The sequence below is a fragment of the Falco cherrug genome, chromosome W (assembly GCF_023634085.1).
Source record: "Falco cherrug isolate bFalChe1 chromosome W, bFalChe1.pri, whole genome shotgun sequence".
NCBI classification, from domain to species: Eukaryota; Metazoa; Chordata; class Aves; order Falconiformes; family Falconidae; genus Falco; species Falco cherrug.
Genome location: NC_073719.1, coordinates 5281530 through 5300775, shown reverse-complemented (window position 1 = coordinate 5300775; position 19246 = coordinate 5281530). Strand labels below are relative to the sequence as shown.

Genomic DNA, 19246 nt, shown 5'->3' with positions numbered 1-19246 from the left:
TCAGTAAGCTAATGGTGGCTGCCTGACATTCCTGTTGCATCATGGCTCCCAGTAGAATATCGTCTACATATTGAAGCAAGGTAATCAAAGAATCTTACCTTGCCAATCTTCCGATTCTTTGGCCAATACATTACCAAACAGAGTAGGGCTATTCTTGAATCCCCAGGGTAACACAGTTCAGCAGAGTTGAACTTTTTGTCCTGTCGTTGGGTTTTCCCATTCAAATGCAAAAAGCTTTTGACTCTCCTCCTCCAGGGGTACGCAAAAGAAGGCATCTTTCAAATCCAATACTGTAAAATCAACATTGTTATTAGGTAAAGATGATAACAAGGCATAAAGGGTTTGGAACCACAGGCTGTACGTTGACTGTGATTCGATTATTTTCCATCAAATCTTTCACCAATTGGTATTCTTGAGTCCAGGGTTTCTTAACTGGCAAGATCAGGGTATTATATTCAGATTGTCACTCCTTCAATAGTCCATATTGAATAAAACCATTTATTAGTGGTTCTAAACCCAAATGAGCTTCTAACTTAATAGGATATTGCTTTTTTCTTCCTGGTTGGGCTCTGGCTTTTAATTCAGCCTTTACTGGTACTGCATTCTTTGCTCTTCCAGGTCTGTTGGTTGCCCATACGGTGGGTATTACAGCATCCAAGATTTCCTCCGGGGTATTTGCATCTCTCCGTTGTTTCTCCGTCAATAAACAGATTTGAGCCTTCCAAGCTGTTTCCTTTGGCAGGTGTAGCTGTATTGTCTTATCAGAGAAAGCTATCTGTGCTCTTAATTTACACAACAGATCTCGCCCTAAGAGGGGTAAGGGACATACTGGCATATAGAGGAATTAATGAGCTACAGTTTTACTTCCAATTTTGCATTCCATCGCTTTTAAAAATGGTTTCAAAGCTTGCTTTCCCGTGACCCCACAATCGGCATATAGCTATTACTTAAAAGACCTTTACAACTAGTTATAACGGAATATGTCTTTCCTGTATCCTCCAGGAAATCAATAGTTTCGTTCCCCAGCTGAACTGGAACCAGGGGATCCTCTGGGGAAATTTTAATATTGTCCCCTGGTCCCCTTCAATCTAAACCTATTTCTGCCATAAGTCCTACAGCTCCTTCTGATCCCCTGTTCTGTCCACTCATAAGCAGTGGGCATTCTCTCTTCCAATGTCCTTCTTTTCTGCAATAAGCACATTGGTCGTTTTAGAGGGGCAATTCACGTCCTCGTCCCCGACTTTGTCCTCTCAATCCTCCTCATCTTCGGGCACTTACTCCTTCTCCCCATCCTTGGCCATTAGCATTAGCTAGAGCAGCTGTTAATTTAGCTTGATTCTTTTTATCCCTTCTATTTTGTCCGTTATTATACACCTTATAGGCAATAGACATCAGTTGTGAAATCACCATCCCGTCTGCCCCTTCTACTTTTTGAAGTTTCTTTCTTATATCTGGTGCAGACTGTCCAACGAAGAGCATATTAAATAGCATTACATTTCCCTCACTTTCAGGGTCCAAATCTGTCCACTTATGAACCGTTTCACACAGTCTCTCACAAAAGGCTGAGGGAGATTCCTTTTCTCCTTGTTTCACCTCATACAATTTGGCAAGATTCTTAGGTTTCTCTACTCCATTCTGAATCCCATATAAAATCAACCTTTGATACATTTTCAACTGATCTAATCCTCTGATTCTATTTGGGTCCCACTTCGGATCCTCCTTGGGGAGAAATTAATCAGGATTTGGAGTTCCCGTGACTTTTAAGTCCAAACCCTCAATTTTTCTAATTACTCCTTCTTGGGCCTTTTCCAACACTGCCTTCCTTTCCTCATATGTAAAAAAATATTCCAACAAAGCTTGAATGTTTCCCCAATTAGGATTGTGTCTTAATATCACTGTTTTAACCATGCTATACATTCTATCAGGGTTGCTACGGTATGATCCAATCTCTCGCTTCCAATTTAATAAGTCTGAGGTAGTGAATGGAACGTGTACATACACTACCTCCCCTTCAGGCCCCACTGATTCTCTCAAAGGGGCCTGTAATATCGGGGGGGGGTGGGGGTGGGGGGTGTTTCCTCTAGTTCTACTTGAAATTGGACTAGTATCGGAAACAACTTTTTCATTAAATTAACTTTCTAACCTTCCTTGTTTTCCTAGTCGGGGGAGGGTACCAACATATGGACGTCTTCTTCAGCTTCTCTGTCCCACTCACCGTCACATTTAGCACCACAAGACTTAGACTTTCCATTCTTTTTCTCGGTTTCTTTAGACAATGAAAATATTCCATTCTGATGTTTTGAATCTATTAAGTTGCATTTTCTCCTACAAACCCAATCATCTCTTAAAGCAAAGAACAAATCAACATAAGGAATTTCATCCTACTTCTCCTGTCTTCTACAAAATAACATCAAGTGTAGTATAGTATTATATTTCAAAGATCCATTTTCAGGCCATTTTCCCCATCATCTAAATCATATTGTGGCCACCATTTATTATAGTATCGCTTCAGTTTATCCTTTGTCATAGGGTCCTCTCCAAACTTATTCCAATTCTTTAGGATGCATCTGAGGGGAGAGCAAAGGGTAATTTCTACAGAAGCAGAGGAACCCATTTTGGTATCCAAAAGAATTTACCCAATGTTTCATACACTATAATTACAAATGCATACACCTCAAACCCAAGTTTTCACACACATATCCAAAAAAAGCAAGTGTGAAAATGTGTACGCAATACCAAAACCCAAGACACGTGTCACTAAAGCGTAGAAACAGCTCCTGCTGCATATCGTCTTGATGTTTCTTATGCAGGGCCCAAACCCAAAATCCTGCTGCTTCTTTTTCAGTTCTCAATCACCCCGCTTTCACCCAAGAAATACCTTTAAAAAGTGTTGCACCATTAAGTCGCTGGTCGTCCTGGCTCTGGGGCTGGTTGTACGAAGTACGAGGCCCCGATCAAAAGGTCCGTGCGCACTGGAAATTGTCCGGCCGAGCCCCTTTGCCTGGAGTGGTCAGTCAATCCGGGCAAGGCACTACGGCTGTCCCACCAGAGTCACCAGAAACTGTTGTCTCACAAATGGAGTTTGTTACCCAGTGCGCACTGCCAATTCACATACCGAGTCCAGGTATTTGTTTATTGTAGGTCTGCTCAGAGGTGGGTGCTAGGTGGTAAATCCACAAAGCTAGCACCCCTCTTAACACAGTAAAACGCTTTATATGTGGCGTATGAAGGCACGGACCCCAAGTCAGTGAAGAAGTGAGATTGTTTATTGCATACATAAGTGCTGGTTATATACAATCGCTTATCTACCCAAGTTCTGCCCTGGAATGTGCCTACGTGCGGCAGAGCACCTGGGAATTTGTCTACGTGTAGCAAAGCAGTTGTTCATTGCGAGCTGTTCACATGCTTGCGGTTTCACTGCCAAATTTGGCCGCTTATCTGTACACTAACAGCTCTGCCAATTCAGCCTTGTTTCTCTACAAGGTCAACTTATTTTAGTCCCTTACATTTATACACTTTGAACAATTGTTTACAATTGCGTTAAGTTACACTTACTTTATCATTGGTTCTTACAAGTCTTTTCTCCATTTAAAGGTACAGCATTCTTTTTATTTCACAGGGCATGTTCTGTGGGGAGGGGGCTTTGTTAGTAGGGGGCTCTCTTTGCTCGAGGGTGGATCTTTTAGTATGCTAATTCAGATAGTTCACACATAGTTCTCATTAACCATTTGTTTCTCCTTGGGTTTATCTTGTTATGTCCCAGCTTGACATATTTATGGCATCTATCCCTTCTCCCAAGGCCATGTTCCACCAACTGTCTGTAACATCCTGTTTCTCAAACTCTCTCCTGTTGCTCACTATAGATATTCACATCTTTTTTCTAAATTTCAAGTGAAATAACAGACGGGCCTACTATTAATCATGTATGTACGAGCCAGTTGACTACGCCCAGGAGAGGCCACATCAAGCAGAAGTCACCACATATTTAGCAGTGGTGGCCTCTGGGTCTCCAGACCAGGAGTTCAAAGACTCACAAATTTCAGTGTTTGTGCCATAAATCTGGCAGTGATGGTGTCAAGTCTAAAAACCCAGAAGGCTCAGATCAGGGAAGCCCACAGAACTTTGGATGCATAAAATAATGTGAATTTCAGGTTTGGCTCAGGACTGAATCTCAATGAAAACTATCTTTTTGTGTTATCTCAGCAATTGCCAAAAAGCAGAAAATTATGGCACCTGCAAAACCAAGTAAAATACCTCGTTAAGCTTTTAAAACCTTAGTCAAAAATTTCTTGGCACCATACGTGGGAAAACAGAGTCATGAGGACAGTCAGTCAATGACCCATTGGACCTGCAGTACTGGGAAACCTCAAAGGTATGGAAGAGACTCTCCAGTATCCCTGTTTATTAATTTATCTCCCAAAAGACAAAAGCATGCGCAATAAGCAATGCATTGAATCTAGTATTGGCAACTCTGATAATCATTCTATCTATCCATGGTATTTTTTGCTTGTATTTGTTTCCCTGTCCCCAGCTTTCCCTTCTTTAACTTTCTTTTTTATTGTGAAGCTTCTGGATTTGGAAGAACTGTTTGTCTCTCTCTTCCTTCTGAATGATGTCCTGCGAACCAGCCACATCCTTAAATTAAATAGAAAACCTAGATTTTAAGCAGACTTGGTGAAAAGTAACCATACTATTTTTCCTTAAAATTTTATTTTTTTTTAAATAGTCTATTTATCCTAGGTTGTAAAATATTTGAGATGAGGGTTATTGGTTCATGATACTGAATTGACATTATTATTAACTTTATTAATGTGTGGTCAAATTACACTATTAATTTACATAGATAAATTATAATAGAATGATTGGAAATGTGAGGTATACATGTAATTGGGGCAATCACCAAAATAAACTTGATACTTATGAGAAGTTAAAGGAAGATCACATTCTTTCACACATATATAGGCAAAGTGACCTGTAAGCTGAAGACCCTGGTCACAAACTCCCTTCTAACACTGAAGCAACAGTATTAGTTCTCTTTCATTAGTATATTTGGGGGATTCATTGGCCAGGACTAGAGAAAGATTGCTATTTATTTCTCTATACACAAACAGGAGTTTGCTGCTGAAGTCTGATGCAGAATAGAGCTTTTTGGAGGAAGCATTCAAGGCAGCCTGCTGCTGAAGCAGAGCTGTGTGCTCTACCATGAATAGAGAGATTTTCTCTTGCTTGTTCTCTTAATATCTAAGGTCATTCCATCTGGATGCATATGGTTGCTCTTCCATCCCCTCCAATAATCAGTATATGGCTACACCCAGTGGCAAATGCAATGGAGGGAAATTCTCAGTGTGAGTCTAGGATTATTTGGCAAGAAAGTTATTGGAGTGGAGGATCAAAGTCATTGTGTTCTCTGGGATAGTGGGATCAGTACGTTTTCCTGTGGTTATAAAGTATTTAATCCCATGCTCTGAGCATGAAGGAGAATCAGCATAGCACATTAAGCATTGCCAGGCAGAGTTAGCTCAGGCACTTGCCTGTAATGGTGGCTATGGAACACCTTAGAAAGAGAATGCTCGGACTATTGAAAACAGTATAGGCAATGAAGTAAGCTTTCCTTTCTTTTATTCCAACAATTTCTGGCAATCTAGAAGAATAAAGACTCCCTGATTCAGAAGATACATTTGAGGGCTGCATATTAAATACAATTAATTATATTTAATCCTACAAGAATAAGTTTTCTTCTGAAGCCATTTACAGGTTTGACTTGGACACTATTCTTTGGCAGTGTGGCTAAATTCTGCACGGGAGTTACCGACCTACAGGTTGGTTATCATAGCTCTAAATCATTATCTTATCATTTTTCTGCTAGCTCTGCCAATCTAACTCATTCTTTATTTGGATGATTTGCAAGACACATTGTTGCAGATTATTTTAAGATTTTACTGAATCTTTCTATATGTTGTGTTTATGTAACAGTCAGTTATAAGAGCATTTTGATTTTAAGGAGTGTTGCGACGGTGGGAAGACACAGTCACTCAATATGAGTGATCAGCAGACTTCGTTTATTGTCTCTTACAGTCACCTTTTATGCCTTCTTATAAATAGCTCATACATATTACAAAAGTTAAGCTCATTATTGGTTAGTTGCCTAAATACCAAGCCCGCCCCTAGTTTCTCTTCTGTAGTTATCTGTTCCCACCTGCAACATTCTTTTCCCACCGCAGTCTTCCTGTTATTTTGTAACTTTTGCTTTACTTCAGATAAGCTGAGAGCGATGTGCATTTTTGTCCAGCCAGCTGGACTATGTCTATGAGACCTTTTTCAGCTAGCCAGTTATCCACAATTCCCCCGTTTTTATTTTGGGCGACATAGGCCTGGTTGACCATTTTCAATAACAGCGTTTTAACACAGGAAAATACACAGCCAACTTATAAAATCTCAGTTCAGAAGTATAATTCCTGAAATACTTGAAAAATAAAGTTAGCTTGAAGCTTTAATATAGATGCTCTTTCTGTTCCAGTGATAAACAAAGTTTAAAAAATTCAAAGGTAATTTTAAAGTTCTGAACCTGGACTAATGCAAGCTCAAAACCCAAAAAGAAACCAAACTGATGTTTGACTAGGAATATTTGCAAATATTTTAGTGGAAAATCCCTGACCATTAACAATTTTCTGTCCAAATAACAACTGCCTTTATGCAACCAACCAGTCCATACATTTTTGAAGAATACCTCATTGATATCAAAGAATTAACAAAGGGGAAAAATTAGTTCTAAGCTATATACATTCATAAGGGGATTTTTCAATAGTTACATACAGATTTACACACTAAGCCATAATGGCTTGTAGGTGATACACACAAGAAGAGTACGTTGCTTATCTGTCTGAATGTCTATGCTAAATTTGACAACTGTGCCACAAGCCAAGCCTACATGGGTGCTGTGTGTTATGCACGTTCCTTAACAAACAGAAGTATAATAGACAAATTCCCAAGATCTAGTCCCCAACCTAATTATATTATTTTGTAGCCAATTAAGGAAAATAACACAAATGTGCATATCTACATGTGCACACACCTTTTAGTTCAGAACCAATCTGTGATAAAAGGCCTTAGCCTTATGGCATCATCGAATCTTAACGAGTACAGTAATTAAAAATGCAGTCTTACTGTAAGTGCGATTTATGCTGACATTCCCTCAAATGCTACACGTGAGTATTTCTCACTCAACTGCCTCAAGTTAAAATAGTAGTATTTGTTAATATGTATTAAAAAATCATTAATTCTCTACAATAGCAGTTGACTTCCATAACACTATGTAAGCAAAAGAGGCCTAAGATGGGTTTTCTGAATACTAACAATTTATTTTAGACTGTCTAAACTCAGGTCTTGAAAGATTTCACTCTGCCAGACATAGAAACACTGTTGCACTCCAGTTGTGATATCCCTTTTCCCAAGTTGTCACATGCACATCTCGCTCAAGCAACATTATTGTCAAAGTTTCTCTCTGCTACGTAAAAGCATATTGCACTTGTAGATATAAAAGACAGCACCCTTACTTAGATTATTACCTTATTACCTCATAACTCTTAGTATACCTTGTATCTCTGATTTCATCACTTCAAAAATTCACCAGAAGCAGATAAAACCACAGCATCAGACTAAACTACACCTTAACTGCTGATTCAAATAAAGGCATTCTCTTCAGATATGCCTAATGCTTACAAATAATTTTGGCTGGTTTTGATCAAAAAACTATTATTACAATAATGATCAAAAATAATAATCCCGTTTGCAAAATGCCTTTAAGCCAGCCTCCTAGTCCCAACCAATTTCCACATTCAGAATACAGCATAAATACAGAATACAGCATAAATTATCTCCATCAAGGCAAAAAGGCTTCTCGTTAAACACAGAGATGTTTGCTAGTTCAAGGCAGAAACCCATTTCTTGTAGGGGACATCTGAAGCACTTTTTTTGGTGGGTTTGTAATCAATTCCGTATTTTTCCTTGAGAAGCTTAAGCTGTTCCTCTTGTTTCAGGAGTGTTTCCAACTCTGATTTGTCGACTAGGTGCGTATTTCCCAAACATATCATACATTTCCTCCGCTGTGATTTTATACGGCAGGTTCCGAATATAAAGGGTCCGACTGACCTCTGGGGGCAGCCGGATGTCAGCTCGCTTGGCCGCTTGCATCGCCATGGCGCCGATCGGAGGGGGGGGGGATGGTGCCGCCTTGGAGAGAAACCGCGGCCAGGAAGGGGCCTGCCGGGCTGCGCGCCGCCGCTCGCCTTTGCCGCGGGGGTCACGGACGCTATCCCATACGCTAATAACCCGAGGAATTCCTTTTTACAATCTATGTCCTGAACGCTCAGCTTTTCTAAAAAGCATATGAGCGAATCGTACGTCGCTTGTCTCTCCATACCGTCGTCAGCGCTGTTGCAGCCTTTGCGAGACTTCGGCGACGCGTGGCCGGCGGGACCCTCTGTAGGTGCTCCCGGGCGCGGGGACTGTGCCCTTCCGCCTCCTGCGCTGCTTTCAGCACCGGTACCCGAATCTCCGTCGAATCTCCGTCGAATCTCCGTCGAATCTCCGTCGAATCTCCGTCGAATCTCCGTCGAATCTCCGTCGAACCGTGGCTCGCAGGTTCAGCCCTCTCTAGGGTCCCTGTTCGGGCGCCATTTGTCGCGACGGAGGGAAGACACAGTCACTCAATATGAGTGATCAGCAGACTTCGTTTATTGTCTCTTACAGTCACCTTTTATGCCTTCTTATAAATAGCTCATACATATTACAAAAGTTAAGCTCATTATTGGTTAGTTGCCTAAATACCAAGCCCGCCCCTTGTTTCTCTTCTGTAGTTATCTGTTCCCACCTGCAACTTTCTTTTCCCACCGAAATCTTCCTGTTATTGTGTAACAAGGACAGCCAAAGACAGTGTATTTTGCTTTACTTCAGATAAGCTGAGAGCGATGTGCATTTTTGTCCAGCCAGCTGGACTATGTCTATGAGACCTTTTTCAGCTAGCCAGTTATCCACAAAGGAGTTAATCTCCATGATAGAATTATGTTAGCACTTATCAACCAATGACATATGAATTGTTGTGCTGCTTGTTATCCGAGACTGTTACTTGAAGTCCCTATGCTATAGACCATAATAACCTCAGTCCTTATTCTCTAGACCATAACCAGAGCACCTAGGTTCTATTGTGTATAGGATGAGTTATTGGACAGCTTGGTAAGGCCAATATCCAGCCTTCCAACTTGGCAACAAAACTTACCTTTAAGGTGTCCTGAAGTGAACTACCTTCATTATAATACTAAAAATCACACCCACAGGTCAAGAAGACCCTTGCCCAGGTGAAGACCCTTCCCCTGCGCAAGCCTAGTAACAGAGAAGGATGACACAGCAACTATTACAATAATATGCAAATTTATAACCAATCATTGTAACTGGGAGTGTACGACCTTGTAATTTTGTGTATAAATTTAACGGTAAATACTACACAGGTGTGCTTGATTTGTGGAGATGCCACCGAGCACTCAGCGTTGCAATAAAGGAGTGCCTGCTTCTTAATGCTCCATTGGTGTTAAGAGGTTTGATTCCCGATTTTCAGTGACAGTTTTGGCGACCCAGATGGGACCTTGCGTGTGAGACTGGAGGGGATCAAGTGCTGATTGAGCTCCAGCCGGCACCGAGGATTTCTCGGGGAGAACCATTGCCCTCAACCCATAAAGCTCCTCGCAACGTTCCCTGGAACAAGGTAAGGCACTTCCTTAAAAAAAATATTGTTTAGTTGTATAGCCATGCAGGGTTGGGGCTCAAAGGTACCCAATTTGGTTGGTCTGCTTAGCATAAGCAAAAGCTGTTGTCGGATCAGACATTTGTTTTGTCTGCTCGTAAGTCATAAGCGAAAGCTATTGCTGGGTTGGACATTTTGTTTGGTTGTGTGCACATTTGGTTGTACAATATATATGAATATATATTGATATTTTTGTCTGCCTTATTGTTAGGTTAGACATTTTTTTGGTTGTAATATGCGCATATATTGATTTTAAAGTTTACATCTAAGTTATAAGTGGGTAACTGCTGAAACTTGGAAAATTTGAATGTTATCTGTTCTGTTGAGTGTGTGAGTGGGTGATTAAGATGTGCACGAAGTGAGTGTGGAGTCCCAATCCACTGTCCCAACATCCCACGAGGGGCTTGATTGGAGAAGGACGAAGTGTTTGATTTGGTCGTTATATAAAGTAATAACTAAAAGAAAAAAAATAAGAAAAAAAATTGGTAACATGGCAACAAGACTTATGAAATTATTTAAGAGTAAATGTGTAGGGAATTTAACATTGGATGAAAAGATACCACAAACCTCACCGTTAGGATGTTTGTTAACACATTGAGGTAAATTACATGAAGATTTACGAAAACGTCAAATGATAGAATATTGTAATAATTGGTGGCCATAGTATGTTTTAGAAGATCAGGAAAAGTGGCCAACGAATGGAACACTAAGTTATAATACTATATTGCAATTGATGCTGTTTTGCAGGAGAGAGGGGAAATGGAATGAGGTACCATATGTGGATTTGTTCTTTTATCTGAGGCAACAAACGGATTGGCAAAAGGAATGTATATTGATCAGTTGGGATGATCTAATAATGACATTAACCTCAGAGAGCAGTAAAAGTAAAAGTTGTTGTTCTGCTTGTGACATTGGCAAGAGATGTATTAGATGTACAGTACCGAGGGAGGATGAAATGGAATTGGAACTTGAAGTAGCCCTCCCAGGGAGAAATCGGGAAGAACCAGAATTAAAGATAGCTGAACCAGATAGTAGTGGTTGAAGGGAAAGAGAGGCAGAAGATTCATCAAAGTCAGGACCTTCGGGAATTTATTCACAAGGATCTTGAAGAACTAGACAATAATCCAAATTAATAGCTCCTTTAAGACAGGGAATAAGGCAGCAGGGGCCAGTGCATGTGAAAATGCCATTTTCTGTTACGGATTTGATGGCATGGAAACAAGCTGCATGAACGTATAGGGAGGACCCAGAAAGGGTAGGAAGGGTTGTAGAAACAATTATTAAGACATAGGATCCTGATTGGAATGACATACAAGTTATATTAGATAATTTATTAGACAGTACAGAAAAACAGATGGTGCTAAAAACTGAAAGGGCACAGACAGAATCTGCACATACCAACGATTTACTTACTGGAACACTGGAACAGAATTTTCCCACAGGAGACCCTCAATGGGATCGGAATATGCCAGAGAGCCATAGGAGGTTAAGTCAGTACCAAAAGTGGGTGCTGTATGGGGTGAAGCATGCAATACCAAGAGCTTTAAATTGGTCTAAATTATATGTGGTAAAACAAGACAAAAATGAATCACCCTCAGTGTTTTTAGAGAAACTGAAAGAATCAGCCAGAAAGTTTACTGATTTGAAATTAGAGTCAGAAGCAGAACAACAATTGGCTTTAATATTTATGGGGCAATCAGCACCAGATATAAAGAGAAAACTTAAAAAAACTAGAGGGAGAGGATTCAAGGAATTTAAATAAGGTGCTTGAAACAGCATGGAAGGTTTACAATAACCGGGAAAAGGAGGAAGACCAGAGAAGGGAAAAGAAAGAAAAGATTAAAGAAAGCCAACTGATAGCTGCCTTACTGGGGAATGTAACGAGAGGAAGAGGAAGAGCTAGAGGACGAGGGGATTTCAGGAATTTTGAAAACAGAGAATTTAATACCTTTGGAATTAATCAGTGTGCATATTGTAAGGAGGAGGGACATTGGAAAAAGAACTGCCCAAAATTACAACTGAAGATACACTAAGAAGAAGCAGTAAGAATGATGACTTTAGATGAATGAAGAGGACCGGAGGGCAGCCCAGCTGAACTTCTGGTTACAATTAAGCTGGGAGATGAAGGAGTTAAATTTCTGGTTGATACTGGAGCAACGTATTCTGTCTTAAAAGTTTTTAAAGGGAAACTGGGAAATAAAACTGCAAAAATAATTGGAGCAACAGGGAAAGAGGAAAACAGGCCATTCCTACAGCCCTTGGATTTAAAATTTGGAAATAAAATAATTACACATTAATTTTTATGCATACCAGATTGACCGATACCTTTTGTAAAAGAAGAGACTCGAACTCTTATGGGTTACTCTAGGTTTGCATGTTTTAATCGGTCCAGCAGCGTTGGGTCACCTCCGCAGAGTGACAAGCTTACAAGATTTTCAGTCACGTATTTATAGTATCTACCTAAACATTACATAATCTCTTGATTCCACAATAAATCTTCTATCAGTTCCTATCCTGACAGTCGGCTTCACAAGTTGTTCTGTATCTTGATCACTTTGCTGTTTTGCTGCTTCTTTCAAGGATGATTGCTTCAGATTCCATACGTCCCAGTTCTGAGTAATCACAATAGACAATCTCCATCGTTTCAGCCTTCTAAAGGTCAGGGTCTCCTGTTCTAAAAAGCTCCTTTGAACTGTCAGGCATAATCTTATTAATATTAAACTTTTATTGTCTAGCATCTATCAGCTGACTGCGCTTGCAGTCCTGGTTTGGGCTATACAGGGGACAAAGCTGAGGTGTACAGCCTACAGTAGCACTGATCTGGCATTTTCCTCCAACACCTTTGTTAGGGCAGGATTTACTATCTAAGTTAAACGCACTGATAGTTTTTGAGGAAGGAGAAGTTTTCTTAAAAATCCCAGAATCAAAAACAGGAGAAATACTGATGATAGAAGAGAAGATGAAGGAAACGCAGATACCGCAAGAAGTAGATGAGGCTGTCATACCAATAGTCTGGAACACAGACATACCTGGTAAGTCTAAGGCAGCACAGCCTGTAACAATAGAATTAAAGGAACAGGCAAACCCGATAAGAATTAAACAATACCCAATTAAGCTAGAAGTGAGGCAAGGAATTAAGAAGTTAATTGATAAGTTTCTAAAATATAGGATTCTTGAGGAATGTGAATCAGAATATAATACTCCAATCTTGCCAGTAAAGAAACCTTCAGGTGAATACAGACTAGTTCAGGATTTAAGAGCTATAAACCAATTGGTTAAAGATATACATCCTGTTGTTGCAAACCCATATGCACTCTTAACTGCATTAAGAGAAAATTATCGGTGGTTTACAGTGCTTGATTTAAAGATGCTTTCTTTTGCATACCCTTGGAGAAGGAAAGTCGAAAACTGTTTGCTTTCGAATGGGAGAATCCACAGACAGGATGGAAGATGCAACTGACATGGACAAGGTTACCCCAAGGATTCAAAAACAGTCCGACAATCTTTGGTAGTTAGCAAAGGAACTTGAACAGTGAAAACAAAATGATTCAGAACTGAAGCCTGGACATTTACTTCTACAATATGTGGATGACATCCTGATTGCTAAAAAACAAGATCCACTTGTGTGAAGGTAACAATAGACCTTTTAAATTTTCTCGGACTAAGTGGATATAAAGTATCTAGAGATAAGGCTCAGATAGCGAGCCAAACTGTAATATACTTGGGCTTTGAGATTTCTAAAGGGACAACGACGATTGGGAAAAGACTGAAAGGAGGCAATATATGGTATCCCTGAACCTAAAAATGTACATGAATTGAGAGCTTTTCTAGGAATGGCGGGGTGGTGTCAACTTTGGATAATGAATTCTGGTTTGTTAGCAAAGCCATTATATGAAGCCCAAAAGATTGTACCGTTTATGTGGGGCCCAGAACAACAAAGGGCCTTTTGGGAATTTAAACAGGCTTTGATGACAGCACCAGCATTAGGACTGCTGGACCTAACCAAAGACTTTCAGTTGTTTGTTCATGAAAGACAACATCTTGCACTTGGGGTGCTAACCCAGAAGATGGGAAGTTGGAAAAGACCAGTTGGGTATTTTTCCAAACAGCTGGACGTTGTAAGTAAAGGGTGGTCTACTTGCCTTCGAGCGGTTGCTGCTACAGTAATGTTGATACAAGAAGCTCGAAAATTAACCCTGGGAAGGATGATAACAGTATATGTACCACATATGGTAATCACCGTTTTAGAACAAAAGGTGGGTCACTGGCTGTCCCCTAGCAGAATGATGAAATATCAAGTAGTCCTGACAGAACAGGATGATGTGATTCTGAAAACAACTAACCTGACCAATCCTGCAGTCTTTTTGAGTTTTGTACAGGAAGAAGAACAACTAGAACACGACTGTCTAGCGACCATTGAACATGTGTACTCCAGTCAAGAGGACCTAAAGGATACACCATTGGAGGCTCCTGACTGGGAGCTGTACACAGATGGCAGCAGCTTTGTGGAGAATGGAATTCGATACACAGGATATGCGGTGACAACAGAAAACTCTGTCATATAAGCAAATTCTTTACCTTGCACAACTTCAGCTCAAAAGGCAGAATTGATGGCCTTAAGAAGGGCACTAGAACTGAGCAAAGAAAAGAAAGTAAATATTTGGACTGATTCAATATATGCCTTCGCTGTAGTACATGTCCATGGAATTCTGTGGAAAGAAAGAGGATTACTATCTTCCCAGGGAACAAGTATTAAATATAAAGAAGAAATTCTGAAATTAATACAAGCAGTTCAGAAGCCAACTAATGTGGTGCTCATGCACTGTAAAGCACATCAGACAGGAAATACAAAAGAAATATTGGGAAACAAACTAGCAGATAGAGTAGCTAAAAGGGTAGCAAAGAAAGGTGCCTTTCAAATGGCATTAATTCCTACTAAAACTATTACTCTACCCAGAGAAAAAACTAAGTATTCAGAGGAAGATGAAAAATTAGGAAAATTACTAAATGCAAAAAAGAATTTAACAGGATGGCTGGTGACAACAGGGCAAATAGTGATCCCACTACTTTTAATGAGAGAAATTATACAGACAAAACATAGGGAATGTCATTGGGGAGCGGAAACATTAATCACCTTCCTGAAAAGGCAAATTGTATCAGTAAAGATGCTAGAAATGGCAAAGAAAACAATTGCAAGATGTGAAATCTGTTTAAAAAATAATCCATTATAGAAGAAAAAAGCACAGATGGGAACAATGAGATCAGGAATAGAACCAGGGGATTATTGGCAAATAGATTTTTAAGAATTACCCAGGCAAAATGGGTATCGATACATTCTGGTAGGGGTTGATACTTTTTCAGGAGGGCCAGAACCCTTTCCCTGTTGGACCAATCAAGCAAAAGAAGTTATTAAATGGTTGTTACAAGAAATCATTCCAAGATTCGGAGTACCTATTGGGATTTCCTCAGACAGAGGTCCACATTTTATTGCAGTAGTACAGAATATTAGTAAGGTGTTGGGAATTACTTGGGATTTACATACACCTTGGAGGCTGCAATCTAGTGGGAAAGTAGAAAGAATGAATCAAACATTGAAGAGGCAAATTAGTAAAATATGTCAAGAAACTGTAGAGAGCTTTATAGCAGGTGCTGGAGGCCACGATGCCTGTGAAGGACTTTGAAGGCTAAAAGAAGAAAGAAAGTAAGATAAGGTTGGCTGAACGCCCAGAAGACAAATGGGATATGAAGCAAGGCTGGAGCGGATGTGCAATGTCACGTCCGCAGCTGGCTGAGAACATGAAACTCACAGAGATAAGAAAGAAGAGAGAAAAAAAATGCAACAAGTTCAGTGTGTTTGTAACTTAGTAATTAACCAATTACATGTAGCTAAGAAGCGCATGAACAGTATTGATTAACCAATGATATTTTTGTATGTTGCACATGATCCAAACACGAGGATATATAAGCGTGGGTTTTGGACTAATAAAGGGTCTTCTGGTCAAATTCAGGAGTCCGTGCCTCAATCTCCTCAAATGGTGACCCCTACAGAGGAGTTCTGAAGCCTTGGAAGAATAAGGACAGAACCAGTTGATAAAAACAGCAGCTTGTGGAAGAGGGCTGTGTTCTGGAGGAAATGTCTTGGCTGAACAATCGTCTTGCCGGCTGGACCAGGTGGGCAACCTAAACCCCAGGGATAATACCTGTACGCATCGAGACAGGTGAGCAGCCAAGAAACTTTAGAGATTTAAAATATTTGAAGAAATTTTAAAACGCTTTAGAAACCTGTACTCAGTGAGACAGGCGAGCAGCCAAGAAGCTTTAGAAACCTGTGCTGATTGAGGCAGGCGAGCAGTCAAGGCGCTTTAGAAACCTGTGCTCATTGAGGCAGGCGAGCAGTCAAGGCGCTTTAGAAACCTGTGCTCATTGAGACAGGTAAGCAGCCAAGAAGCTTTAGAAACCTGTATGCATTGAGACAGGTGAGCAGCCAAGAAGCTTTAGAAACCTGTATGCATTGAGACAGGTGAGCAGCCAAGAAGCTTTAGAGACTTTGATAATTTTTAGAAATTTTAAGAAACTTTAGAAACTTTAGAAAATGGGATCCCATATGTCTGCAGAGGAAAAAAGTATATTAAGGATGTTTCAGCATATTTTGCACAAAAGAGAAGTTGTATTTGAAAAAAGTAATTTGAGACTGTTGCTAGCCTGGTTAAAGAGCCAAGGCACCCCAGCTACCTCGACGCAAATATTTGATGTTAAAATGTGGGAGTCAGCAGGAGAGCAAATTTGGGAAAAGGCATCTCAAGGAGATTTAACTGCTACCCAAGTTATGACTACTTGGAGATTAGTGCTCGAGACTTTGAAAGAGATGCGTGCAGAAAAACAGCTTGGAGACTGAGAAAGGGCAGGAAGCCAGTGTAACAACAAAACAAGATGTTGCTCAGCAGATGGAGCCGAATGAGAGCGAGGCTGAAACTGAGCATATTTCTGATGAACTAGAAGAAGCAGAGTCGGAGGACTCAGATGAGGATGGACAAGATGAAAATCTGTTAAATTTAAGATTGGAGGATTTGCAGTTAAAAAAGGAACAGTCAAAAGTAAGGAAGAAGCGAGTGGTGTGGCAGAGTGCTAACAAAGAAAGCAGTAGCGATGATGAAAATTATATCAGGAGACGAATTAAAGAAGAGTGGAGGAGAGTGCACTTGGAAAGTATGAAAGAGGGAGCGCACACGTTTCCCGTGATATTACAAGATAGACACCCAGGTCAATATCAGTCATTTCACTGGGAAATGATTAAGGAACTACGGAAAACTGTAATGCCAAATGGACTATATGCTCCTTTATCACAAACTTTATTAGAGAATGTGATGATGGGTCCGCAGCTAGTGACTCTGTTAGAATGGATCCGTGACAATGTGCCGGACTTTCCGCCTGATGGCACTTTGCAAATTCCTGCCTGGCAAGTGGTCAGCAGACGATTGTATGATGCTGCTGCGGAGGGGAACTCCGCGTCGGGAATGCATTTAGGACCTTGGTGGCAAATTCTGACTACTTTCTGCCAAGTGAGGACTAATCCTACTAATAGTGCTAAACCAGGGGAGGCTGTCAATTCCACCAACAGTGCGAGTGCTAAACCAGGGGAAGCTGTAAATTCCACCAACAGTGCAATTCTTCTCAACACACCGTCAACGATGGCGACTCCATCCACACCTCCTCTGCCCCCAAAGCTCCTGTCACTGATTGCAGCAACCCTCACAAAACAGAACCAAGCGCAGGAACAGGACAACTCGGACAATGATTCCTTTGACACTGATAAACCTTTTGATCCAGGTCCTATAGATCTGGAAAAAGAGCTAGAGCTTTTTCCTCCCCTCCCCAATGCATTTTGTATTTTCGGGGAGGGTGAAAGGGGGTCTGAGGGATCGGTGGCAGGAATGCAAGTGGGAAACGCTTAAGAGAGGGGATTTGGGAGTTGCTATGGCATGTTCAGTATTTTGTTAGACAAATCAACCTCCAGAGTGGCAGCCTGTACAATACGAGGCTGTTAAAGAGTTAAGCAAAGCAGTGCGGGAAGGGAGGATTCATAGTACATTTGCTATGTCCCTTGAAGTGATGGCAGAGCCTTATACACTCACACTGCATGATTGGAAGTTATTGCTTTGTATGGTACTAACTCTGATGCAGTATATGATGTGGTTATTTGATTTTTGTGAGCTATGTGTAGTGGCCTTGATCGAAAACCTTAATCGGGGAATTGCCGTTAACAATGAGCAGTTGGCTGGAAAAAATAATTGTGCCGATTCTGTGACTCGGGCAAGGTATCCCAGGGACAACTTTTTGCAAAGGAGATGGCTATTAAGGCAGTCAGGATGCGGGAGTCTTGCTACAGTCTTGCAGGGTCCTAAAGAGTCATATACTAACTTTATTGATCGGCTTCAGAATATTTTGCAACAACAAGTCGAGCATGAGGAAGCTCGAGGGTTGCTTTTAAAACAACTAGCTGTGATAATGCCAATGAAAATTGTAAACGGACAACTTTCACAATCGCAACCCCAACATGTGTCAAATGATTATAACGCAGACTGTAACTCACAGCAGACTGTAACTCTCAGGCTGAGTTCTGGAATGCAGCATAACACATATTATTTTTTTTTTTCCTTCTCTAATCTCTTCAGTAGAATAGTACACGCTCTTAACTTGCTTAGTAAATTAGGCTGCTAATTTGCTAAAGAAAGTTATACTACAAATACTATTCTTTTTTTTTCTTTCCTGGCTTATTAACAGATGTTGATTCTGTCCGTCATATCTTGCTACAGAACTAGTTGCTATTGATTTTTATTATTAGCACAGGGACACGACTGTGAAGACTTTGATAGGATGCGTTACATGAATCTGAGTGACCACTCTGAATTACTTCACAAAAGCATACAAAACTTAAAAGCCTTAAACAAAGATCTGCAGCAGAGCCAAAGGCGGGATGCCTTTGGTCTCTTCTCACGGCTGGGAAACTTTGGGCTATGGATAAAAAGTATTACAGGATTTATTATAATTACTTTAACCACCTTATTGTTTCTTGCCTTATATCTCCCATGCCTTTTTTCCTGTATTCAGCGTTTAGTTGATCATAACATAAATCAGGTCATGGTCACCCAGCTACACATAACCTTTGCCTTGTCGCAATTAACAAGCAAAAAAGAGGAGGATAGAGAATGTCTGAAGAGAGATATAGGAGAAGAAAATGGAGAATATTTGACCTAACAAGAGATGAGAGAACAGCTAGGTATTGTGAAGGAGAGTAGGAAAGATTAACATGGTTATCTATTGATAAATAGGTCTCTGCATGCTTGTAGTGATATATAGCTATGTAACTGCATGAATGGTTTCTGCCCTGAGCCTGGTGGTGCATGCAGCTGCGGTTTGTGTCCGGGCTCAGAGATGTAAATATGGGCTTCT

At 40.5% G+C, this 19246-nt stretch overlaps 2 protein-coding genes across 2 annotated transcripts in view; both read left to right on the top strand.

Annotated features, from left to right (window-relative positions):
• Positions 1-19246, top strand: part of LOC129734621 (uncharacterized) — a 250217-nt gene that overhangs the window by 186182 nt on the left and 44789 nt on the right. The gene's annotated exons all lie outside the window — the stretch shown is intronic.
• Positions 1-19246, top strand: part of LOC129734468 (uncharacterized) — a 26673-nt gene extending 7427 nt beyond the window's left edge. Inside the window, exons 2-3 of the mRNA XM_055698021.1 lie at positions 9611-9757; positions 13190-19246. Of these exons, the coding sequence (XP_055553996.1) occupies positions 16741-17748 (1008 nt within the window). The 5' untranslated portion in view covers positions 9611-9757; positions 13190-16740 and the 3' untranslated portion in view covers positions 17749-19246. The remainder of the gene's footprint in view (positions 1-9610; positions 9758-13189) is intronic.